This window comes from Tachypleus tridentatus, chromosome 13 (assembly GCF_004210375.1).
Source record: "Tachypleus tridentatus isolate NWPU-2018 chromosome 13, ASM421037v1, whole genome shotgun sequence".
NCBI classification, from domain to species: domain Eukaryota; kingdom Metazoa; phylum Arthropoda; class Merostomata; order Xiphosura; family Limulidae; genus Tachypleus; species Tachypleus tridentatus.
In genome coordinates this window covers 33,593,699-33,621,658 of record NC_134837.1, presented here as the reverse complement: position 1 = coordinate 33,621,658, position 27,960 = coordinate 33,593,699, and the positions used below count along the sequence as shown (strand labels likewise).

The window sequence follows — 27,960 nt, the reverse complement described above, 5'->3', positions numbered from 1 at the left end:
AAGCACCTCATCCTGATAATGTTATTACTTTTTCTCAACAAAGCATTTAGATAAGGGTTTCTCTAGAAGTGTGTTGCCATGGCTTATGTACTTGGCTGTGACTTTTGAAAAAATTGATATTTAATATTATTTTTTCAGTGTTGGGTTGGTCTGTATAATTGATCAAGTGATCTCTCTGCATTCATTTAGTCTTTGTAAATTTTCGATATAGTATGTATATTTTCACAAAATTTGGCACTATTTCACTTAATATTATAAATCTTTAACATACAAAAAATAATATTTTTAATGAAGTATTTGTAATAAACTAAAATAAAGAAGTGTCCATTAATATATTGAGTATTTATTTTGAATAGTTCGTGTGCAAAGTAAGTTTCATATTAAAATTAAAAATACTTTTCTTACCTCAAAAATCTAAAACTTCTTTTGTGTAGTTCCTAAGATCTTCCTAAATACACTTTAAAATTTTTTTCATTAGAACTTGATAGCTAATGTGTTATTTTTTTAACTTAACTCAAAAAAGAAATGGTGATTCTGACTGACCTAAATTATCCTTTTCATCTTTCTATAATGACTTCACATTGTAATATAAAAACCACATTCATTTATCGTAATTATCTCTGAGTTCGTAACAGCATTCATCTATTTATAATTCAATTTTATTCTTTCATTGACCTTTGCACCATGACTGACTACTGCCTGTGTACTTTTAAGTTGTAAATCACTTCAGGAATATGCAGCTTATGTTATGCTGTGGAATTAAACTATCCACGAACTTCTATAACTAGTACATGCAGCTCTTGTGCGTGCCTCGTGAAACATCTTTATTTTAACATTATTATTTATTTTACTTAATCTGATTTTAACCAACTTAAAATATCCTTATTTTTGCACTTTGGTATACGTAAAGAATAAACATGAAAAATTAGAAGTAAAATAATTATCAAATATTTTTTCTTGCTCTTGGTTGTCAAAGACAGTTAACCCTAATTTTTTTTATACTGCTCGCTCCTAGTATTGCAATTAATAATTTTTTATTTATTTAAATAATGCTCTGAACAATACAGACTAATAACATGCAAAAAGTAGACAAATTTCTGTACCTCTTAATTTGTTGGTTTTCTAACTCTGTGACAGCAGCTGTTACAAATTCATTCATTCTGACCGTTAACTTTCTTATGGGGAAGCTGTTCATGCTCTAAGTGAAAATTACATTTACCCGATCAAAACATAATGCTGAACAATACATCATTTGATAGGTAAAAACCTTGAGTTTGTATTGGTTATAGGAAATGCATGATGAAACATAAGAGTGAACTATTAATGAATTATGAAAGAGATGATGTGACAGGTGGGCGTGGCAAGAGGAGTCTGATTTTCAAGTTGATAGCTTTGTAACCAGACAAAGTTGAAGATTATAATAAATACGGTTTATCTGAGCAATGAAAATTTTATAGAGAATAATTTATTTTTACTTTTGTACTTTTTCAAGGGGTGATGGGTAAAATAGGGATGATGACATGCTAAGAAAAAAATGTGTTGTGTATCATACTAGGCAAGGAAATTCAGGACTTTTAAAACTATTACCTTGTAGCATTAAGAACTTAAAACTTACATACTATTCAAGTATGGGGGTTATTAGCTAAGATTTCTTCCTATTCTAATTGAAATAACATAAACAGAAAGTAGTTTCATAATATTTTGAATATAAGACACTAAAACTTTGTGTCATGTGCAGTAGAAAATACCAGGGTGGATAGGGTTAATTATTATGTGTTGTGATATGTTATTTTACAGGCATGTAGTCTCTTCAATTGTTAGTATATTGCCACTGCAATCCATTGTATCGTCTAGTTTCCCTAATCAGGAACAACATCTTATGTTTTGAGCGGTGGTTGGATTGGAACAGTACTACCATCTATATTTTTGTACTGCTTCTTTATCCCAATTTTCATCTCTTCACAGGTGTTTCACTTCAGGGACAAAGTGCATATACTGACAGTCAGGTATTCCAAGCTCTATGGACAGAAGGCAATTCTTCCTTCCACATCAATATCCTAGAATGTCTAACTGTCTAATGGGCAATGGCTTGAGGGCTAGATTGATTGAAGGGGAAATTGTCATGATTTATTCAGATAATTCATAGTGGTCTCTTACATTTCCTGTCAATGGGGTTTTGAACTTTTGATATTCTTTGCTGAGCTTATTGTCATCATAATCAGCCTCCTGGTTTGTCATGTTCCTTGGGTCATGAAGTAAATAACAGATCATCTGTCTTCACCCAGCTGTATTCTCCCAACCAAATGGATGCTCCACTGGGAGATTTTGCAGTGTATTTGCTCTCAGTCTAGGACTCTTATGATTGATGCATTTGCCACTCACTGTAACTCTCATCTACAAGTATTTTGGTTTCCTATACTTTATCCTTAGACTTTGGCAATAGATGCATTCGATTAGGGTTGGACAGGATTTCACCTCTATGTCTTTCTCCAACTTATATGTTACCAACAGTTCTAGCTATGAATTGATCAACTGTTTGTTGGGTACTGTTGGTAGGTTAACTTCTTCAATTTTCACTTTTTTTTTGGTAAATATGGGAAGGTCTTTGAATCCCCTGTAATATTCAGCCTTCTCAAATCATTTAAGAGTTCTTCATCCAAAACAGCCTTTTCAATTACCCAACTGGGATTTTAAGGTGGTTTTACATCTGAACTTTTTTTGAGCTTGTTGCTGGTGGTGTGTGGGTGTTGTAGGTTGAAGTTGTTTGCATTACATGTACATGGGACTTCTTATTACTTGACTTATGTACTGTTAAACCATGTTAAGCTATCTTTTCTTCCTAAGACTTTGGAAGCCAGGAAAGGGGATAAATCCTTCTCACCATTTTATTTACCAGCCATTTCATACCTTTACAACCAACCTGACCCAGATAGTTTGTTATGTCATGTCAGATCCTTTAGATATCATGTGGTTTGAACCAACTCTTTTCAACTTGTCTCCAATTTCCTTGACAAGGTGGCTTTGCAAAATGATCCATATTGCCTATTCTAGATTTTCTTTAGAGGTGAGGAAGCTTCTAAGAGTGACATCTCATTTGATTTATCACATTTCTATGTATTTAGCTACCCAATTAAATTGCTCACTGGAGGACATCATTTGAACCAGTATGTCAACTGTTGGAGATGACCACAAAGATAATGGTCCTCCTACTTGAGTCCTTAGATTTTTTCTTAGATATCAATTGGAGTGGCAGGAGCCTACTCATAATCCCAGTTCAGATTTGATATGAATGTTGATAATTCCATAACAGGCAAGTTGTTTTTAAGTTAACTATAACATACATGATTTTATCATTCCAAACATGAGGTGTTGCATTTTGGACTTCTTCAGAATAAGGAGAAAGTTTGTCTGCTTATTTTCATCATGATTCCAGTGTTTCAGAATGCTTCACTCTGTGACTGCTTGTTAGGATCATCTAACATGTACATTGTCCTATTGTCCTAACCACCAATGTGGATATAGGGATCAAGATGTCTTAATTCCATCTCTGAGCTGTGGAACTTTTAACTATCTTGTCAGAGCTGACCTACAGTGATAATTATTAATAGACTCTTACCCACTCTTGATTCAGGAACTGTGCTCTGGAGAAAAGCATGTCCTTCTTGGTGTTGGTGTGGATCCCTCCCCCTCAGGTACCACTAGCTTAGCACACCCCCTGATCTATGCAGTTACTTTGTGTATGGGTAATGCCCTCACTGGCCCCTTCACTTTCTAAATATGAGATTCTAGCTATAGTGTCAGTAGGTGTTAAGTATGTTTTGGAAGTTAACATTTACCTAAATTAAATACATTTCCAATAATACCTCTGTTTACTCTCTGTTCTTCTTCTCCACTACGAGCTGGTGTTAATGACTGGGATGAAGTCTGTCCCAAAAAAGTGATAACATTATCAGAATGAGGTGCTTATATACAGTCCCAGGATAGAGGGCACATTGACATAGGTGGAGAGGATATTGACCAAGACATTTGAGTGAGATATAAAAGACTGCAGCAAGCAAGAAAAAATCGAGTGCTTAACTAGTCAATGGGGAATGAATATTATTGAAAATACATTTTTGACCTAGAAATATGTTAACTAATAAAAGGATAAGCTATTAACTTAATTATATAGTAAACTACACTCTTGTTATTAATTCAGAAGTTAAACAATCAATTAAATTTTGTCCTTTTAATAATTGTTAATATTTTGGAATATATTTGTTTATTGAATAGTTAATTGGTTTTGTCTTTATTATCCTATAGATTTAATATTGAGTATTGAAAATTGTTGAAACTTTGTGTATCTTTTGTCAAATGAAGGGTGTAAAAATTTATGTTCTAAAACCATTATATTAAAAAATTTCTTAAAGGGTAGCTATATGTGAAATTATATTAAAAAACAACAGTAATTTCTTAATTTTAAATGTCTTTTATGTTGGAGCATTAACTTTGTTATTTACTGGAAAACTTATTTTTAATATCAATTTTTTTTTCCCTTAAAGAGAACAAAGCCAAAGGGATTGATTGATCTTAGCTACACCTATTTATACATGGTTCATGATAGTTTATTTGAAAGGTAAGCAGCAATTTGACTTGTTCATGAGAACTGGTTATTTTTATGCATTTGTAATAAGTTTTAAACAGATTCAGTCTCTGAAGCATGTCATTTATGTCATTCAGTAACTACCTGTTTGGATGTTGTTTATACTGTTATTCATCTTGAAGAAGAAAACGTGAAATGTACTTATAATAATTAATCTGTTGTGGGACCCTTTATTAAATAAGAGATGTTTGATTTCTCATAAAATATTCGTTTTTTCATATTAAGGATTTCCAAGGTCAGTGTTGTATATTTTTTCAAGTCATTCCAAGTAACAATCGAAATGTTTGTACTCACTGAAAATGCAAATAAAGGACACATGACTGAAAAAGAAAGGATAATTTGTTCCTAAGTTTTTAGTTATGAATACTTTAATGTTCATTGTAACCAAAAATGTTTTCAGTAGTATAAAGTCTTTGAAGTATATTTTGGACTTGACTTTTTGCAAATTATGTTTGATTAAGTTTCAGAACAATTTTTGAATGTAAAAGATTTTTGTTTTAATAATCAAAGTGTCAAACAGCCCCAGCTGAACATTTATACAAAGCAGATTGTAAAATAATGTTTAGTCTGTAAGCAACATTATTTTGGAAGTGTTTTTTTTAGAAATGTTCCAACAGCATGTTGTTTTTTTACTCTTCTTATAAATTTCACTGGTCAAGAAAAGTAGATAAAAAGTCAGCTGGAATAATATAACATTTTTTGATAGAAATATAAAATGATAAACCTTTAAATTATGCCTATCTCAAGTAATACTTGTAGCCTTAACTATTATATTGTCATAATGAATGGACATAATGCTCATTTATTTTGGGCAAAAAGATTCTGCAATTTAATAAAAAAAATAGTTCATACTATTTTATGAGTTTATTAAAGAGTTGCTTCTCAGGAATAATGAATGATTTTTTTCAAGGGTGCATACATTTCGACTTCCTCTGAAAACAGGAATACTTTGACGGACTTTGTGACTTTTTCTTTGCTGTCCTTCATGAACTTAAATGTGCATTAACATAAAATATTAAGTATAATTTTTATTGTGTTGTGCTAAGGGGTACAAGTGTTTGTATACAGTAAATACAAACACACACACAAAATAATTTACTTTACCTTTTAATTTTTTTACTGAATAATGGTTTAAAGCTACAAACCTGCAGGTTGTAGACATAGAACAGTAAATTATCGTATACACCATCAATAATTATATAAATTCCACAGTTTAGAGTGACATGCTATGTCATTAAGTTCACATAAATCAGCATTTTGTTCAAAGTAATGACTCGCTTTTAGAATACACAAAATTTATTGCTTTCTTAACTGTATAATAATGCTGATATTTTTGAGTATTTACACATTGGACTGTGACTTGACATGATTGTGGCTTAAACCACTTTGATAACCTCTTGATATTTGTTGTAGCTTATACTTAAATCTCTACTATGAAGGTCATTGCCAGAAAGATTGTCATAAACCAAAATTAGGTTAGTGCCAGATTATGAAATTTTGAGGCCTTAAGCAATGTCATGTTTAAGAGGCCTTGTGTGATTAAAAGAAAAAAAAGAGGAAGTGATGTTAGTTTTTTTTTTTAGAGGAAATTAAGAGGCCTCATGAATTGTATCTTAGTTAGCTTATGCCTTAATCTGGCATTATATTACCTACTGCAAGTAAGCGTCATTGTCTTAAGTACTGACATAAACACATAAAGTGGTACATACTGCAAGTGAAGGTGTTTTGTAATTATCGCCTTGTTTCTTACTCTAATCAACCTCTATTTGACTCTCATGGGGACACATTTGGATACTGTAAGATGTATCAGTAGGTAATACATGTTTGCTATTAGAAAAAGTTGTTGAGATTCAGAAATTTAATGGGATAATTTTCTTGTTCTGAAGATTTGTCCAAGGTTGATGTCCAGGGATTTAACTCATTGTAATAACTGAAAATCATAAATTATTTCACGAGAAAAGTAAAATCATGTAGTGATTAATGAACACTGAATCATTATTTGAGTATCTCCACTATTGACTGTATTTTTAGTCACAATTCCAATAATATCTCAAGATGTTTTTGAGAAATTTACATTATTAAAAATGCAGAATAATTTTTCTAAGTGTAAAATATTGACATTTAGTCAGTTATAAACATTAATACCAGCCATATTAATGTGACTAACCAAAGATAAGTTTTAAATATTAAAACAGGTTTGAGATATTCAGTATTTTTATGAGTTATATAACCAGTGCTACTAAGTAAACTGACTATACAAGCTGTATAAAACCTATGTCAGTTATTAGTATGATTCATACAGCTAAACAGTGTTGAAATCTTGATGCCTATCTATTTGTTGCAGTGTAAGTCCAACAACAGAAACTGATTGAAAGAGAGAAAAGAAAGGGCCAGTTAATATTCATATGAGCTTTGTTTTAAACTGTTTTTAGTTATAATTAATACAGGTAAATTGAGTTGTATGAGTCACTTAACTTTATTATCATTTGAACCACCATACATTGTGATTTTAAGTGTAAATGTTCTTTCAAGAAACTGTAAAGATATTTATATGATATAACTAATTAAAGAGAAAACAATAGTTTAAACATATTACCTTTGGTGATTTTAGGCTTTTTTTTTTGTTATCTGATAGTGTCAGTATCTCTAAAATATTATTTGATAGAAACAGAAATGGTGCATGATTTATGCTGTATTTTTTAGACCCAATTGTTTCCAGCTTGTTGAAAAAGCTTTACCATGCATCAGCACAACATATTACCTCTGTGCTAGTTCTCCTGACATTGCATTGGTAAGACTTATTATTATTGTTACCAAACAACTGCATGCTCAGTATATCATTTTTTTTTTTTTGCATCATAAAGAAATAAATAAATTTAACTTTTTATTTCCAGTGTTTCTCCGACCAATTTTTTGTTTGTTTTGATAAGGCCTGTACTTAGTTCTGAATTTAAGAGAGAACTTAAATTGATTAGTGAAAAGAAAATCTAATTTCAGAATCATTCATAATTTTTTGAGTAAAATAATTTTACAAAGCTTTTGTTTTCAACACTTAGCAATGGCTTCAAAGCATTAAGCCACTATGTGCACCACATCAACAAGGACGAGCACCTAGTCACAATGTCTCTGAAGTTCGAAGTTTACATCTAACTCTCCTAGAAGCTCATCGTCTACCTGTCCGTCTTGTTCCACATCCATTTTGTATAATATCCTTGGACAAGGTCAAAGTTTGCCGCACACAAGTCAAGTGTCCCCCTGACCCCATCTGGGAAGAGGATTTTCTTCTTGAGTAAGAACAGTTGCTTATCTTTTATCTGTATATTTTATATACTAACTATATCAATGATTTATTTTATGTAAATGTGCTTACACAGCTCTAAATGCTGTACATTCAGAAAACAACAACAAAAAAGACTACAATGTTAGAAACTGGAATTCCTTAACTTTTACTTCTTTTTTTGATGGTGTAGGTATCAATTTATTAAACATTTTGAATGCTTTAAAAGAATTTCATTGAGAAGATATAAGAATTCTCACTCATACCAATCTAACACTTTCTTATGACAGATTTAAATACTGACCATAGGATATTGTTGTAAGAATAGTATATTGTGTTGTTTTTTTCTTATGAAGTCAGTGGTAATACTATATAGTTTTATTTAGCCAGACAAAATCTTTGTATTTAAGGTATTTTTAGGAAAAACACACTGAAGCATTTTGAAATGTGAATATTTGGGCAGAGAATGTCAAACATGAACTAATGGATTTATGATAAAAATATGTTTTCATTCAGTAACAGGCATAAATCCAAATTATTACAAAAATCAATTTTGATTACTTTATCTTATCTTTCATAGATTTTCAATAAAACTAAACTTGTGCATACTGGTTTTAATTTTAATTTGTGGTACCCATAAATGCAGAACTCAAAATATTATAGAAGAATATACAGGGCTTGGCATGGCCTGTTGGTTTGCAATCCACATGTCACAGGTTCAAACTTCAGATGCAGAAGATGCTTGTTCTTTCAGACATAGGAGTTTTATTATGTGATTGTCAATCCCACTATTTATTGATACTGATGTAGCTTAGGAGTTGGTGATGGGATAGCTAATGCAAACAGCCCACAAGTAGCTTTGTGTAAAATTCAAAACAAACCATTCCTATATGCTTGATATTGAAAACTACCTAGTGAGTCATATTTCTGGCCTTCTATGTTTCTATAACTCGCCTTGATACTTTATACAGTTTCAAAAGGTTGATTTATTGCTCATACTTACAGCACTATAGTCAAAGAAAATAGAGATTTTTGCTATCTCAAATTGACTTTAAAATCATCCTGTATTGACATTTTAAACAGATTTTAAAAATGTTTGTGCCAAATTGTTTGTGGGGTCATGACTAATAGTTTTAGGATTCCATGTAAGAAAAATCTTTCAAAAAATTGTAAACTTCTGGGGTTTTAATTGATCAGAAGGCACCTATGTTGTATGATCTGTTGTATTCCATAAGTAACTTTCATGGAATATAGAACATCAAGAATGCAAATTTTTTAGACTTGATAATTTAGAATTAGACTTTAACTTGAATTGTTTTTTGATTTCTATTGTTCCCAGTGTTGCATAATAGCAGCTGTTAAGAAAATTGTATCTAAATCTGTATGAATTTGTAACTGTTACTTATCAAATGCATTTGGTATGATGAACAGTAAGATGCTTTATTTTACATATCTTGTGCAGAGACATTCCATCCGACATCAGAACATTTTGTATCACACTGTATAATAAAGCTAAAAGGTCAAGTGACATAGAAATTGGTAAGTAGGAGAAACTTTTGTATTCAACATGTAGTATTGAAACAACTAATATAGTTTGAAAGTTGTGCTCAAAATATCTATACTTATATGTTGTACCTTTTTACTCTTTATTTTTCAGCATCTGTTCATGTTTGTATCTTTATATGTTTGTTCTTGTAGCTCCTGTAGTTAGTCAGGTTTCTTGTTTTTTCTAGTAACATATTTGTGTGAGTGAAAACAAATTGCTAAGATGATAAAGTAAAGAAACTAGACTTTTGGAGATAAATCTCTAGTTTTATTTTTTTAGACAGAGTTTCAAGAAAACACATTTTTGAAGCCAGAAACAAGCCTGTCAGTTAATGACAAACTTATACAGGAAATTCTGAATATAATACAATACATAAGAAAAATTTATTGCACAAAATAAAAAAATGCAATTTAAAAAGTGTTCTAATGACAATATAACAAAAGCTAAAGACAAAAATTGTGAGCTATTAATTAAAACGAAGAAAATTAAAGATGACCAAGAAAAGTTATATACAACATGTAAACTCAGTTAATATGAACATTTTGTAAGAAAAAAGTTTAAGAAACAACTTGAACATCTTTTTAAAACAATACTAAAGTAAATGAAAAAATGCTTTCAGTACATTAATCATAGGCAAATGGAAAGGTCATAGTAAGAATTTTATTACATTTTAACAGAGTTTCCTTCAAAAGGCAATTAAACAACTTTATTATCAGTGTATATCAGTAACCTTGGCTTTAAAACATAGATTACAGTTACAAACTTTAATTAAAATAAACAATGTTCTGACCTTCTTAATTTGTGTTCAGGTTGACAAAGTTTGAAACTGGACACATGAACTGGGACAAGATAGTAGAAGTATAACAGTAAATGTTAGGTGATTAATTAATATAAGTATAAAGGTGTTCCTATATTTTGGTTCAATTTTCGTTTGAGTTCTTATATAAGTGGAGCCTCTTTGAGTTTACATTTGTCATTGTAAAAATACATAGCCTCAATTTTTTTTCAAATTATGAATAATAAATAGATGTATCTATTCAAAAATGTACACTCAGCCATTTTCAAATGCAAAACTAACACTGATCCACCCAGCACTTCTTAGCTGGTGTGGTACAGGTTAAGATTTTGATTATATTTAATAATGTTCAGTAAACCACTCATTAACATCTATAAAAGTGCCCTTGTAGATATGTAATTGTTTATAGGATGCAGGAATGCCATACATTTTCTTCATATTTATTTTAATATAGGAGTTTTCAAACGTTTTTAGCTACTCAGGTGTGTGTGCGTTCGTCACATAACACATGATTAGGAAAACTATTGAGTTGCTTTCACTTTATTTCTTATGTTCTTTGCCATTCCTTTAAGGCAGTATCTGGAATGCCCATGGGAGATATAGGTGCAAAGTTGCATTTAGTACGTGAGAATAAACAGTAGTTTCTCCAATGATAGGTCAGGTGATTCCTTGAGGTTACAATTTCCTGTCTTTTCAAGTGTGAATGATCAGTCACATAGGTAGCACTATGTGAACTGTGTAAGTCTGACATTTCTGCTTTAATTATGTAATGTAAGGTTTAGTCAGTCTGGAACACTATCTCAATGAAGAAAGCCTGTAGAGAAAGTTAATCTAGATTTAATTAAACCAAGTTATGTGAAACTGGTATACACACTGCATTTGAATGAAGAATGTTTATTGTATTTTTATATAATTGTATTTAGTTTTTTTAGTTTTCTTATGAGCTCAAAAACACAGTTACTTCATAATAAATATCTTGTGATCTCAAGGGAAGTCAGATTAGCCTGAAAATACAGCTCCCTCTCACTGACTAAATTATAAATCTAAGGGCTTATAATACTATAAATCAGCTTTTGAGACTCACAGTTTAGCCACAGCACAAATAGTTTGCTGTATAGCTTTGCACTTCACGACAAACTTTCAAGATCACAATACCTGGTTGAAAAAACTTCATAATGTAGAAAAAAGTTAAAGGTGAAAGTTTTTAGTCCCCATACATGCATATATATAAAATTGTTTTCATTAACTCTAAAAATTTTTGGTTCTTATGAAGGTAAATGTTTGTAACGTGTTTTAAGTTTTTTATTATATGCTTAAATTTATATTGTATGCAAAGATCCATTTCATATGTAGATTTGCTATTATAAACAGGTTATGTATTTTGCCCTTAGCGGAAATGTCTGTGGACCTTAGTACCCTAGTCAGTGGAGAAGAAGTTGAAGATTGGTACCCTCTTAGTGGACTCAGTGCCCCAGTCCTTGAAGACTGGGGTTCTCTCAGAGTCAGAACTCGTTATGTGCATGAAGTTATTATGCCACAGCGAGAGTACGATGCTTTAAAAGAAGTAGGTTGGACTATGTGTATATATATATATAAAGCATATACTTTTCATTTTGCTTCACTTATCACTTATAATTGTCTAAAGTTGATTTTTTTGTGTAAGTTGCTGTGATTACTTTTATATGACCAGCAATCAAATATAGTACAAGAAGAATTAACAATAAGAGAAAAATGTTGTTTGTAAAAACTAATTCTCTTTTTGGCTTCAAATAGCGTATTTTTTTTAACGTTCTTGGATGTATAGATCTGTTTTAAGTATATTATTTTGGGATTGACATTCTTGGATGTATAGATCTGTTTTAAGTATATTATTTTGGGATTGACATTCTTGGATGTATAGATCTGTTTTAAGTATATTATTTTGGGATTGACATTCTTGGATGTATAGATCTGTTTTAAGTATATTATTTTGGGATTGACATTCTTGGATGTATAGATCTGTTTTAAGTATATTATTTTGGGATTGAAATATGCAGGGCTTATAAATAATAACTCTAGTTATAAAATACAGCCCAAATTTATCCCTCAATTGGACAGTGGGAAGTCTACAGACTTACAATGCTAAAATCCTGGGTTCGATTCTCTTTTGTGAACACAGCAGATAGCGCAATGTGGCTCCGCTGTAAAACAAACAAATGTTCTGATTTTTCTTCTTGTATAAAATAAAAATGATGAAAATTTTTTGATACATCTCTAATAATATTTTTTGTAAATTTTTATAATTTTTTTAAAATTTACTATATATGTAGAACCAATAAACAGTTTTGGGAATTAGTTATCATATAAAAGTTAGCATCTTAATACAATCTATCAGGTCAACTCTCAAGTTCAGTTTTAGGTTCAGAACAAGATAATGGATTTCAAACGTTTTTAATGTTATTTAATCAATAATGTATTTTCCATTATTATTAATTGCTTCCTGCCAGTGATTCACAAGCTTCTGAATGCCATTTCTATAAAATTCTTGAGGTTTGGAGGAAAAGAATGTAGAGATTGTAGTTTTGATATCTTCATTTGTTTCAAGCTCTTTTCCATCAAGATACAGCTACAACAAAAAGTGTTTGTACCCTGCGTTGCGAGTAGTTTTTTGCTCATAACTTAAAAAGTATCACAATTAGGATAATAGACACATGATATATTATAAATATTACACTAACACACATCTACATAAATTTTTATCTAAAAAGACAAATAAACTGTTTATAAACAAATAACCAAAAATAGGAGATGCAGAAAGTGTTTGTACATTTCAGAACGTGTGAAAAAACTGATATTCCCGTAAAATTTTGTTTAGTTTGGCAAATAAACTACATAATACCATTCCAGAACTAGACACTGGTTTCATAATTATTAGAATTTAGCCAGCAAAAAATTTACTTCCAGCAATTTAGCGCCTTCTCTGTCATTATCTGCTTGGTCATCATGGCGAACAGGAAACAACTGTCCAGTGATTTAAAAAAACAAATTATTGTAAAATACAAGCCTCATGTGTCTCTTTCCAGTATTGCTACACAACTTAATATGCTGAAATCTACTGTTCAAAGCATAATTGCCAAGTTTAAACTTACAGGATCAACTGCTAACCTCCTTCGTTCGGACGCCCATACCAAAATTCTAGAGAGAGCAAAGAGGAAAAATTCTCAGAGAAGTTAGTAGGAACCCTCGTTTAACATGTGATGACATATAGAAACTGGTAAGGGAAACTGGGGTTGAAGTAAGCACCTCTACAGTTATAAACATGTTATGCTCTTCTGGGTTCAAAGCATGCTGTCTTCGTCGAACTCCATATTTAAAGCCTGTTCATTTAGAAGCACGATTGAGGTATGCAAGAAAGCATGTAGATAGTATTCTTTGGTCAGACGAGACTAAAATTGAGCTTTTCAGCCACAATGATGTTCGCTATATTTTCTGTAAGAAGGGGGAACGAAATCTTCCAAAGAACACTATAACACTATCCCTACAGTTAAACACAAGGTGGCTCGATCATGCTATGGGGTTCCTTCAGCTCTTCTTGTGTAGGCGGCCTTCACCTTGTCAACGGAATCATTAAAAAAGAAGAGTATGTTGATATATTAGGCACTTATATCAAGAATGATGCTCGGAACTTGCAGCTTGGGCGTCATTGGATCTTCCAGCATGACAATGACCCTAAGCACACATTGAAATATGTGCAATCCTGGTTGCAGAGGAACCATATAAGCGTTCTGGAATGGCCATTGCAGTTATCCGATCTCAACACAATTGAAAATGTTTGGCATGAGTTGAAGACCAGGGTTCATCAGCATCATCCGAAAAACTTGGAAGAGTTGGAGGCCTTCTGTAAAGAAGAATGGAAGAAAATACCAGTAGAGTACTGTCAAACGATCATGGAGGGCTATGAGGAAAGACTGCACCAAGCAATTCACTTGAAAGGCTACACAACTGACCATTAAAGTAGATGCACGAACACTTTCTGCTCCTCCTATCTTTGGTTATTTGTTTATGAACAGTTTAATTGTTATTCAGTTTACATAAAAATTTATGTAGATGTGTGTTAGTTTAATATTTATAATATACTATACTTTCATTATCCTAATCATGATACTTTTTAAGTTATGAGGAAAAAACTACTCACGATGCAGGGGTATGAACACTTTCTGTCATAACTGTAGTTTTGCAAACTTCGAAATAGATGGTAATCAGATGGGGCAAGGTCTGGAGAACAAGGAGGATGTAGAAGATTTTCTTCCAGTCTTGCTCTTCAATCTTTGCAGATGTGATCCTTACTGCATGGGGCCATGCATTATCCTGGTGTAACACAACACCTTTATGATTGATCAAAGCAGACCTTTTTTTCTTTCAGAGCAACATTCAAGAGCTCTAACTGTTGACAATAAAAGTCAGATGTCATCGTTACATTTAGTGGTAGCAACTCAAATTAGTTCCGACCAACAATATCCCACCAAATGCTTAACGAGACTTTCCTAGGTTGGAAGTCTGTTTTGGATTGTGTGAAGTTTACCTGCACTGATTCATTGTCTGCAGTGCTTAACATTTTTATAAAATATCCATTTTTCATCTCCAGTCATTAACCTGTCCAAAAAAGGTGAGTTACGTTCACGAGAGTGCAGAGAAGTGCAGATATTTAGATGATGGTGAACTGTTGAATGGGTTGAATTAAGCCTCTATATTAGTTCTTCAACTGTTAGAGCACAATATTCATCAAGTGCAGCCAGCAGCAAGTCACCATTAAACTCAATAGGACGACCTGAACTCGGCACATCACTTAAGCTGTTGTCATCTGATCTGAACTTCTGAAACCACCTTCAACATATTCTTTCATTGAGAGACTCTGCACCATAAACACCTTGAATGTTTTGTGTAGTTTCTGCTGCACTATTATCTTTTTAAAACTCATAAAGCATTATATGCCTAATGTGCTCCTCAGACACACCCATCTTCATAAGGGTTTGTTTGATTAATAATCTTAAAAAGTAGAGTTAGATTAGTTTCTTTTATTTGTCTGAACATTTTTATGCACATCCTACTACGTGTTTTAGTCATTAAAGTCTTCTACAAAGACAGAAATGATGATGCACTTTCTGTATTAACTTTTAAGACATTACTTATGGAATGACCTGATATATACTAATTTGCACAAAATCTCTACGTGTATATATTTTTCCGTTAAAACTTTTTTTTAATTTAGGGAAGTGATACCACATTTAGTAACATTTAAGATCCTTAGCTAGAATCTCAGTCAAGTTCTGTAACTTTTATATTTACATAACTTTTTTATGCCACATTGTGTAGAGTTGATCGACTATATTTGTGTATGTTCTTTGTAGTTGCTTCTTGAGGAAGACCTAGAGATTATCAGTGTTTTAGCTGATATATGTCATCGTGACAGAACACCTTTAGCTACAGCAATTCTGCGAGTTTTCAGGTTTGAAAAAAAAGAAGCAGTGTTACTTAAGACAATGAATGACAGAGAGATAGAGCATGAAGGTCAGTAATCTTATGGATAAAATTAATGAATAAAATTAATGAAACAAAATTTAACAGAATTTCCCTGTGACATTAAGTGTCTTAAATAAATAAAATATATTAAAACTTTTGCACTTCAGTAATAACCAAGATTTCTTCCAAATTAACATTTTCATGCCTGGAAACATCCTTTGGTTATATCTAAAAATTATCTGTTTGCTTTAGCATGTATCTAGATGTATTTAATATTGTTAAACAAAATTAATACAATAAAATCCTAAACTAAGAATGAACTATTTCTACAACAACAAATGGCTCAAGCAGTATTGCCATACACTCCACATGCTTATTTAAAATCCACAAAATGACATGAGAAATAACCTTTACAGTAAGCCTTTGATAATATTTCATACATGCAAATGTAGTTAATTTCTGATGTGATACATTACCTCCACTCACATAAATAGCCATTCTCATTTAGTGCTGTCTTCTATGTGCAAAATGTGTTTTTCCTGCCATAGTTTTGAGCTTCCATGTACCTCAAGATCAATGTGGTTGCACTGTGTCTCACACACAAATCATTTTGGGAATGTCCTCCATCACAAGGAGTGCAACACACCTTCCTGATGTATGGGAATTCTTGTGTTTGATTATGTTGAATTATCTTTTCTTTGGAAGTGCTATCACTAAGATGCTTTTTGTTTGTGCTGTTGGACAGTATTTATTTTTAAATTCCATATGAAATGGAGATATATTCTGTTTCACCATACCTGTTTGAAGTGATAGTGTACTTTTATATATTCTGTTTCACCATACCTGTTTGAAGTGATAATGTACTTTTATATATTCTGTTTCACCATACCTTTTGAAGTGATAATGTACTTTTATGTATTCTGTTTCACCATACCTATTTGAAGTGATAATGTACTTTTATATATTCTTCACACCAAAACTTGTGTTTCCACTTTGAAATGTTATCATTTACTTTCAGCACAGTTATTCAGGCTTCAGGTGATGGTACTCAACTGAAGAACTGTTGGCTTCAATACATTAGGAGTTTGATTGTTATAGGAGGTGGCCTTTGTAGGGCCTTGGTTTTGATGGCTCTCACATTTGGGTCTGCAGACTTTGGACAAATAAGCTGTTATATTGTTACAGCTTTCTGAATATTTTGGTATTAAGATTATTATTTGTAGTCACTTTATTTTTCTTATTATAAGTTGCACCTTTATATTAGTTGCAGGACTGATTTTTAGGAATTTTATTTAGTGTTTGTACATACAAACAAGTCGTGCCTCTGCAAACTTAAAAAGCTCATCCCACTGCTCTATGATGTCTTTTTATTATTTTTTTATGCATACATTGTTATAATTAATGTTTTTGTTGGTTTGCATAAATAAAATAAAGAACCTTTACAATTTGTTTATGTGTGCACCCTTTCCTAAGTTTGATCATCCTTATTTGTAACATGGTGAAGATACTGGCTGTATCATGTTAGCATTATGTACGAGCATGTAGTTTTGTGGTGCATAGATTAAAGAGAAACTTCAAATATGTGAGTTACCCTTATCTTTGAAATACATCTGAAAAGAAATAACTTACTATCATATAAAACAAAAGCAATATTTACATTTAATTTCATACTTAATGGATAGGTGGTGGATAATACAGAGAAGAGAAATAAATGTACCTGGATAAAATGTGTCACTGCTCAGACAAACTATAATTTTTTGGGGTTACAGAACACCTAACAGAAAATCTTGCCACACCAACCTGCCACATTCTCTCTTTCAGGATGTTCTAGTAGATTTTTCTTATGTTTATTTCTATATTATCTTTAAACATTAGAAAGCCAAGGTGTTCATATATCAAGTGACATGTTATATTATGACTTTGTTTTTTGAATGGAGAATTGTCAGTTTTTATAGTAGTGCAAACTTAATTCTTGTGGGATAGATAATGACCAGTTTTAATGAACTTCTTAAGTAAGTACTAAGAATAAACAAGTGCTAAAAATTCTGTAAATAAAAATTGTTGGGAAGAATGGATGTTGACAGGGGAGCATTCGTTTACAAATACTGGCAGACTCAAAACATTGTTTTCTCCACCTGTTACCTGTTTAAATGTGAGTTATTGTAATAAATATTGAATATTGTTTGGTATTTTATTTCTACTGTGAAAATGTTGATGAATAAATAATTTAATGTAGACAATCACCGTATTGCAGAAAAAGTCATAAATAAGTCATACATAAAATTCTTTGTGAAAAAGTAGCAATTTCTACAAAGGAAAATATGAAATTTGGTGTCAGTAACATATGTTTAGTTAGATTTTTAATTACTTTGTATTATAGATAATATATTTTTTATTGTTGTGGTATTTTGAAATGAAAGATTTGAACTATAGTATTATTATTATTAAAGTAATAACAGGTTATGTAACATTTGATCTGGCCTTGTATCAGTGGAAGTTAGAGAAGGGTAGATGTAATTTCTTTTTTTAGTTTTTTTAAAAGATATTTTGACACTATTTATTGTACTTTTTTACCTGTTTTAACCGTGATAATGAGCAGATGAGACTTCAACATTGTTTCGGGTTGCATCACTAACAACCACATTGATGGATCAGTACATGAGGTCCACTGCACACCACTTCTTACAGCAGGCCCTTCAGGAATCTATTCAAAAAGTGATGGAGAGTAGACAGTCATGTGAAGTAAGTTTGGAAGTTAAGTCATTCACAAAAAACTAAACTATAACAGAAATTAGTATAGAAAGTAAAATATTAAATTAAGTATGGAAGTAAACAAGGGAAGAGGAAAGAAAGCAGTTGTTTGGTGTGAGTTAAAAGGTCAGTTTACCCTAGATTTTCTGAGTTAGATCCACCTGTCAGCTTTTTAAACATTTTTTTGTCTAAACTATTTATGCACTAAATGTTTCATGGTCCCATGGACTTGTTAGTTACAGAGTCCTTACTAAAGTGAGTCTTACACGAAAAACAAAAACATTATTGTTTCAGTTAATCCTGTTAATTATTACCAGAGACCTGTATCTGTTTTCAGTAGAAAATGAGTTAATTCATAATCTTTCCTTGTTTTTGTCAATTATTTACACTTTGCATTGCAACAGGAATAGATATAGAATTGTTTAGTATGATGCAGTACGTAAACCTACTAATAGTGACCAGAATAAAGTTGCAGTTTGAGAATTGATATTTATGTTGGTTGATCATAATTGTAAATCATGCAATCAAATAAACTACCAAAATTAGACTTGAAGATGATCTCGAGAGTACAAAAACATGTTGAACATGAGTACAACAGAATGCAATAGAAAATGTACAAGTGAATTAACATTTATAATTATTAGTATTTTAGAACCTAATTTAGTAACAGGAAAATCAAATTTAGTAACAATTAAATTTTAAATAGTTGTAGGAAAAAATGTGTAACAAAAAAGTTTTAGTTGTGGAAAACAAAGTGGAAAAATACAGGTTAGAAGAAACTAGGAGAAACCAATTAATGAATACAAGTTGGTAATGGAGTTGTGGAAAGCCAAGTAAAGAACATAAATTAAGAATGAAAGTGGGAAAGCAACTAAAATTAATGAACAGAAGTTGAGAAATAAATAAGTAAATGCATTAAGAAATAGAAGCAAGAGAAAAACGTTTAACTTCAGAAATGAGTGATGTAAGGATTTAATACAATGTGAGTTTCAGTAGTAGAAGTAGTTAAAGTGCAATAAGTTTAGTTGAAGGAGAACATGAGGGCATTGTTAATAAACAAAAACTTTTAACACTAAAATTCTAATAATAAAGGAAAATTAAGTATTAAACAGAGATCAAATTCCAAACATGATGGATGGTAGTTTATTTAAGAGCACAAAATTATTCTTTAAAAATATACATTTATCAGTATGTTTTTACTCTAATGTAGAAGGTATCTTTGTGATTTAAATAAATTGTTCACATTGTGAAAATTGTTCATATAAAATATAAATGGTGACAATAATGTGCTTTAAAACTTTTGTGTTATTATTATTATTGGTGTTTAACAGCTAATTAATTTTGCTTGAATCAAAATGACATTTTACCCTTTTAAAAACTCTGTGAATTTTTTATATAAAATGTAATGGTAGGCTTTGTTTTGATTAAGCATATAGTAACTTACGAAAAGCATCACAAAGCTGCCATCAAAATGTATTAAAATTAATGAATTCTTGCTTCACAGCTGAATCCCAGCAAGCTAGAAAGTCCATCTGAAGCATGCACAAATGCTGAACATTTATTAAGTCTCTTAGATGAAATCATTGAATCCATCTTTGCTGCAGTGGATTCTTGTCCAAAGTAGGCGACCATTTTCTATCTGTTTTCTTAAATAATATTTTGAAATTGTGATTCACAGAACGTTACTGTTTATCAATAAAAAAATATTTTTTTTGCAGAAAGTAAAACTAAGCTTAAGTTTAGGTGAGAAAGCGAATTTAAATTGTAGTTTAATTGTATAAAGAATAGTTCCTTTGGCTATTTAAAAGCTTCTAGAAGTTTACTTGTAAAGTCCAATAAAGCCTTATTTTTTGTGAATAACTTGTCATCGTTTTCACAAAAAGACATAATTTTTTTTCTAATGCTGTGATACTGAGGCATTCAAATGTTTTTCTTACCTTGCATTTTGTGTGTTATTTGGAATAAATGAACTTTTATTATCATTGTTTTTAATTGTACTTGTTTTCATCATCATTGTAATTTTGCTAGCTGTATTACATTGTGTACCTTATGATTTACTTCTGGTTATATAACCATAGTTTTACTTTTTGAACACAAGAAACTTCAGAATATATCTCTTGTGTTTTTTTTAGGCACTAGTAAACTCAGAACATAACAGTTTAAGTAATGTTTTATTTTTTGAATACTAGGACACTCCGATATATTTGCAGCTGTTTACAGAAAAGTGTAATGGCCAAATGGCCGAATGATCCATTGGTTAAAACCCGTGTTGTAAGGTAGGATTTTTCTGAATGGTGTTAAATATATCAGTTGTTGTACAAATATGATTAATTTTCAGATTTAACATTTAATTACTGAAGTATTAGTAATTATATTTATTACACTTCTCTTTACAAGAATGGGCCAGATGTGGCCTAGTACTTAGTATGCCATTGTGGGAATCTGATGGTCCATGGTTCATTTCCCAGTAAAACAAAACTGCACATTGGGCTGTGGATATGCAAAGAGAGTGGTGGTGAAATCTCACTCTTTAACAAAATTAACCTAAGAGTTAGTGGTGAATGCTGTTGGCTGGTTGCCTTCCTTCTATTCTGTCAGTTGAAAATTAGGGAGAGTTAGTGCAAATAGCCCTTGTATCACTGAATATCCAATATCCAAAACAAATAATATTTTAAACATTTTAGGCTGGTAGTGTTTTGCATGCCACTGTTACATATAGACATATCAAATGATATTGTGAAGGCTTTATTTTGATTTATAAAGTTAAAATGTACTTTTGTTATTCTCTACTTGTAATTATAATGCAAGAAGTATTATGTTGATTGATTCTACTTTCAATAGATATGTTACATTAGTTTTGTATATTTTGTAAATACTTTATGTAGTTATTTGTGGGTTTTTTATTTAATGGTTACTCAGTTCTGTTTCCATGGATATTTGTGATTTCTTTTATTTAATTGTGGATGATTCTGCCATTTTCAGTTGTTTTGTTTTCCTACGATTGCTCTGTCCAGCCATTCTGAACCCAAGACAGTTCAACTTAATTAATGGTAGGTGGTTTTACTCAATTAGTGTGAGTGTAGTTAACACACTTTTTACATATTGTATGCTGTGTTTATATTCATAAGTGCAAAGAACAATTTTGAATATCAAGAGATTCACCCTGGTCTGTTGTGTTCATACCAGTTTTGTGAACCTCCAGAAAATAAAATAAAACCTTGAGAAGGACAAAACATGTAATTAAATAAAATTATTTATGTTATTCAGAGTATTTTTTATTTCTTATTTTGATATAAAACATATTTGCTTACATTGAACTACAAATCTAGTACAGTGATCAGCTGAGAACTGTAGTTTTGAAGTTTCCTCATTTAGGTCACTAACAAAGAGTAACATCCAGTGAGTGTATGGATTTGCATCTCTAAGTGTGATAAACAAGTTTCTTTAGATTTGGTTTTGTTTATTCATCTATAAATAAAGGAGTAGAAAGATTTCTGTAAAATAAATAACAAAAAAACATCGAAGTAGTTTTGCTTGGCAAACATTTGAGAAGCTTTTTTGAGATTTTGTATTAACTTGTATTTTGGAGGTGTCATATTTTTGCTGTGGGTTAGTTAAATTTATTTAATAAAAGTGTAATGTTTGTACTTGCAGAGAAAAGTATTTTTGGATATGTGTATGATTATTTACTATTCCAGTATATAATTGGAAATATATTAGTTTCAAAATCAGTTAGTTAAAATGAAACGGATCATTTTTAGTGCACAGTTGAAACATTTACAGAGGCTGTTAACATGTGTTGGTATACAGCATGACCTCTTATGAATATTGAAGTATTAAACATAGTCTCAATATAAAAATGCTTCAGTTAGGTACCAATAAACACTACATTTTATTCATTTAATTGATTTTACCTGTACATAAACTGATCATTTTCAACATATTCTCTTATAACTTTTTAATTTTCCTTCTGTTAAGATACTCCTTCAGAGACAGCTGCACGTAGTCTTATACTGGTTGCCAAGTGTCTACAGAACTTAGCCAACCTTGTAGAATTTGGTGCTAAGGTATGTAGATCGTTAATAAAATTTGAAAAGAGTTTTTATAAATATTTACTTGAAAGTAGTAGTATCCTATCCATGAGATGTGATGTGAATGTCTTTTTTAATGTATATTTGTTACACAGTGTTGCAACTTTTTACATAACATTCTGAAATTTGACTTACGAAATCTGTTAGTAGCATTGTAAATTTGAAAAAAAAAGATGTTATTACTAATATTAAAAGTAGAAACTTTGATTTCATTGTTTGAATAATATGACTAGAGGAAGTAGAATTGTTTCAAAATTATTGTACTCCTCCATTTTTTATTTGTGTAAAATTATTATTACAAGAGATAATTTCATCATCATTTAGCAATAATTTGAAATAAAAAAGGAAAACAAGTTTATTTTCTTTCTTCAGTAATAAACTCTTAACTTTTAAACCCTTGTACACATTTTGTAATAAGGTTATTGCTGAATGTTATTTCATGAATTTTTTTTTTCCTTTTAAATATGATTTAATTTTTTGGGACAGGAGCCTTGGATGGAAGTTATTAACCCTTTCATTTTGAAGAACAAAAACAGAATGATCAAGTTCCTTGATGACATATCGGTGAGTAAGCTCACATAAATAGCTATTCTCATTCATTGTTTCCCTCTATATGCAGAAACATTTCTTTCATATGCCACAAGCCTTTTACCTCTCCTTCATTGGAATTGATTTATTCCAGTGCATCTCTGTGCAACAATTCTTCATTAATAAGAATGCAGTGCACCCTCAGTATGCATGTAACTTCATCTATTTAATTCTATCTAACTATCCAGCAACCAATTAGCAACCCTCATAGAATTCACCACGATGAAGACAAACTTCATGTTCAACAACCACAACTATATACAAACAAATGGCCTAAACATGGGCAACCCAGTATCACTAGTTCTAGCTAATATTTTTATGACACAAGTTGAAACACAAGCAATTAACACAATTAACACAGCATTACATCCACCACTATACTGGTACAGATATGTAGACGACACGATTGTGGGATTCACATCTACAGAACACACACTTAATTTTTTTCAATCACATTAACTCTATACATCCCAACATTAACTTCACATGTGAACAGGAAGAAAGCAATCAAATATCATTTCTTAACCTCAAAATTACAAGAACCGACACACAATTCAAAACAGAAATCCACTGAAAAATCACCCACACTGGACGATACATTCCTTGGGACTCAGCACATAAAACAAAACAAAAACTTAACATACTAAGAAACCAAATAAACACAGTCATAAAAATATGCTCACCAGATAAAATAAACGATGAATTAGACAAAATAAAGCAATACTTCATCAACACCAATATCTTTCTTCCATAAACCGTAGAAAACATTATACGCACACACCTAGACAAAAAGCAAAATCAACTAACAAAAGTAAATATACCCCACGAATTAAAAAATCACAAAACCATATACTGCTGCATGCCATATATTCCCGACTTCAGCAGAAAAATAACCAACATTTGGCAAAAACTAGTAACAAAATATGACATTCCAGTTAATACCAAATTTATTGAAAAACCATGCACAAAACTAAGGTCTATACTATGTGAAAACTACACCGACAAACACCACACCAACATTATTTATAAAATACAATGTGATAACTGCTACGACTTCTATATTGGAGAAACAAGTAGAAAAATGGAAACCAGATTCAAAGAACAAGAAAAGTCACCTTTACACGTTTTCGAACACTGCAAATCAAATAAACACAACATAACCATAGAAAACATCCAAATACTAAATAAAGAAACAAACATAAACAAATGCAAAATTAAAGAAGCCTTACTTATACAACAACTCAAGCCCAAAATATACCAATACAAAGGAACGCCTTTATACCTATATTAATAAATATAATCAAACATCTAAGCACGCCATCTACATTCCTACACTCAGTTACACAACCCACTTCAAACATGTGGTCAGCTATCGGTCAGTTACCTCTTTCTTTCTTTGTGAACCTGATGATGACCAAAGAAGGTCGAAATGTTGTTTGCTTCTCTGCATAGAAAGATTTCCTCAACCCAAACCAGCTGTTTTATATATTTTTCTCTACAAGTGGGTTTTCTCATCATCACTGATTATCTAACTATCACTTCTTATTTGGCAGTGTTTGTGTTCAGACATTTTATGTTTTTTGTGTGCTATACATTTGTAAAATTAACAATTGTATTTCCGAGGTGGATTTCTTTATCAATTATTTATTGTTATACTGCTGATGCCTTTTTTTTTAATTCATTTTTTAATTTAAAAAAATTTTTTCTTGCACATTTACATTTATCTATTAAACATTTTTGTTTGTATCATAATTTGAATTGATTAATGTTACCACTCTGGGGATTACACCTTGTACAAGCAACTTTTCTACAAGCTGCAAGAAGGGATGACCTGTAGTTGAATGTATCTGCAATTTTTGATGAAGTACTTGATTGTTATGTGGGTTATCCACTTTATCCTTAATTTTCCCTACTTCCTCCTGAATAATCCAAACCTGTTTGGGCTGAGGAAGATTTTGATAGGCTTTTACTTACCATCAGATTTTATCATGTTTTCCTATGCCCCACTTGTAGAATCAGCTAGGTCTAATTTGGAATTTATAGACACAGTTCTCAGGTATGTGATATTTTATCAATTTTCCAATTTTCTATGATCTCCATCCTTGTTTGTTATGTGATAGTTTGTCCTCTCCTTATTTAGTTTTACCATCAATTTGTTTTGGCTTATCATCAAGCTGACTGTCAATTTATAGACCCTCAGCATTTGGGGTCTGTTTTACTTGTTTAAGGAGTGGTCTCTGGTTTTTCCTGTGCATTTAACTCATGCCCAGTTTAAGCCTTTGTCTCACCCTTACTTCACTTTTATGGTATATATCTACCACCTTTCTCCTTTCCAAGGGAGTACACAGAGATCTTGAGGGTTTTCCGAGGGTCAAATTCTCTCTTGTTACCTCCACGTTGGATTGTTTGTCATCTTTGGCTCTTGCTTTATACATGATATGGTTTATCTGTTGTTTTTGAGATGTGGCCTTGTTCCAGGTTCATTTGCTACCACTTATCTTAGGAACTTGCACAACCCATTTCCTTTCATGGTAAGTTTTTGACCTTGTATCTGAGACTTTGAAATCGTGTGTAATCTATGCATTACCACTCTGGCCTTTCATCTTTGGTTGCTCTGTTGTTACAGTCAGAACCAGACAAGCTCCTATTTCTGTTTCCCATCCTAGTCCTTCTCAGCCCTAACCCATTCTTCTTCCAGGGGGTTTCTCTTCTTATTGTTTTACTTAATGTAGATGGACATGACACTAACAGTATTGGTGGATTCCAGTCTAGTGGGAGCTAGATTGTGCAGATTTGTTCCCACAGATCAGTGGGTTATTCAGGTTTTATCAAAGGGAGTTGTCCAGTGTATTTTCCCATTTCCATTACCTCAGGTACCCATTTCAGTCCCTCTGCTTCAGTATCTTATCACTAGCCAGTGTCTATCAGAGGCAGTACAAGATCTTTTTTCTCAACAGGCCATCAAACACCTTTTTTATACACAAGAAGACCAGAGACTGACAACCTGTAATAGATTTGTTCTGCCTCAATCACTTCATCAGTCTGTCCAATTTTACCATGGATTTATTTCTCACCCTGAGGTGGGATTTTTTTCCAGGTTTGTGAATGACCAAGATAGATGTCACAAATGCTTGCTTGTATATCCTGATATCTTGGCAGTTACGATTATAACTTTGATATGTTGATTGTGGAGTGACTTATCAGTTTCCTGCATTATCCTTTGAACTTGCTTCGGCTTCTTATATTTTTTGTTGGGTGGTCTGAGTTTTGGCTAGACACCTACATGCTCTTGGGTTGCACTTTTATTATTATATAGATGGCTGGCTACTGTTAACTCATATCAAAGAAGAATCCACTTGGCACACTCATCAGCTGCTCATGGAGGCATCTTGAGTTGGTTGGTTAATCGAATTGGAGAAGTCATTCATTCAATCAATTCCATGTCTGATTTATTTGAGTGTTTTTTTTAATGCCCGTCTCAGTCAGGCCATACCTTCTTTCTTTGACTTCTTTTGATGGAGCTTCCAATTTGTCACACTCTTACTGCTCACAAGGTTCTAACACTTTTATGGGATGTGATCTATTATGGTAACCTTAACCCTTTCAGTCATGCTCATATGTGGGCTTTTCTTGACCAATGAAATCTTTTGATGGCTCTTATTAGCCTTCCTCATACCCTAGTCTGTGATCTGCAGTGGGGTTTGGACAAGACCAACATGTTGGCAGGTGTTCTGCTTCCTCTTCTTTATCCAGATTTACATATTGTTCTGGATGCACCCCATCAAGGATTGAGGGGACATGGTTCGATAAACAGGAGGCCTTAAGGTCTGCAATCAAGAGGTCTTATCATATCAACATTGGAGCTCCTAGCTGTATGTCAGGCTTTGGTTCATTTTCTCTATCTGTTCAGGCATTGTCTAATAATGATTCACTCCAACAATGCTACAGTGGTTGCTTTTGTCAATCACCAGAGTGGCACACATTCTCAATCCTTATGTTTCCATATGTTAGATCGTCGTTTTTTTTGTTTTGTCCAGACAAAACCTATCCAATGTAGTGGTCTCCCAATCTTCCTGTTTTCCCATTGCTTTTCTATCATTGGGGTACTTCTCACATAGATCCCCTTGCCACGTTGCTAACAACATATAACCTCTGTTTTGGTCTCTGGTCTCTCATTCTCTCACCCTGGCTTTGAATGCTTTTGGTTAGGATTGGACCAACAAATACCTATATGTTTATTTTCTTATTAGACTTTTTCATTGGGTGAGTTTGGTTATCCATACTGCTCTGTGTCAAGTCCTTTTGATTGCTCCTTTCTGGCTGGTTGAGCTGCAGTTTCTGTGACTTTTCTAGCTCCAATTTACTTCTTCACAACCTATTCTTCAGTCTCTCTCTCTTCTTTGTCATCTTCAATCACTAGTGATCCAGCTGTTCCTGCCCTCTGTCTTCACTCATTGTACTACTTTCAGTGTTGATGTTCCTCCAGACTCTCCACCATGTTTAAATTAACTTTTCTTCTAGTAGAGTTAGAGTGTCCTTTCTCACCTCTTTCCAGTTCCAAGCCACTGAGGTGTTGGACCATGTAGGCATTTTCCTGAATGTGATTGTAAAATACAAACAAAATGTAGAGATGATTAAAAAGACATTCAGTTGAGAGAAGGGTGGTGGTGTTCTTCTAGTGTAGATGATGTGATAACCTCCACTGTGAAACATACAAAACAGTGGAGGGAGATGCCAAACCTGCAGTTCACACCTCTGATTGGGATTTGA

The 27,960-nt window shown here is 32.0% G+C and overlaps 1 protein-coding gene across 2 annotated transcripts in view; it reads left to right on the top strand.

Moving 5' to 3' along the window:
* LOC143237168 (ras GTPase-activating protein 1-like) overlaps window positions 1-27,960 on the top strand; it is an 82,091-nt gene that overhangs the window by 33,527 nt on the left and 20,604 nt on the right. For both annotated transcript variants that reach the window (XR_013019900.1, XM_076476132.1), the window contains exons 11-22: window positions 4,542-4,615; window positions 7,346-7,433; window positions 7,699-7,931; window positions 9,382-9,458; window positions 11,653-11,825; window positions 15,649-15,808; window positions 18,360-18,502; window positions 20,016-20,131; window positions 20,701-20,787; window positions 21,494-21,561; window positions 22,490-22,578; window positions 23,089-23,166. Coding sequence is in view for 1 of the 2 variants with exons in the window: in XM_076476132.1 (XP_076332247.1) it covers window positions 4,542-4,615; window positions 7,346-7,433; window positions 7,699-7,931; window positions 9,382-9,458; window positions 11,653-11,825; window positions 15,649-15,808; window positions 18,360-18,502; window positions 20,016-20,131; window positions 20,701-20,787; window positions 21,494-21,561; window positions 22,490-22,578; window positions 23,089-23,166 (1,386 nt within the window). In the remaining variant the exon portion in view is untranslated. The remainder of the gene's footprint in view (window positions 1-4,541; window positions 4,616-7,345; window positions 7,434-7,698; window positions 7,932-9,381; window positions 9,459-11,652; window positions 11,826-15,648; window positions 15,809-18,359; window positions 18,503-20,015; window positions 20,132-20,700; window positions 20,788-21,493; window positions 21,562-22,489; window positions 22,579-23,088; window positions 23,167-27,960) is intronic.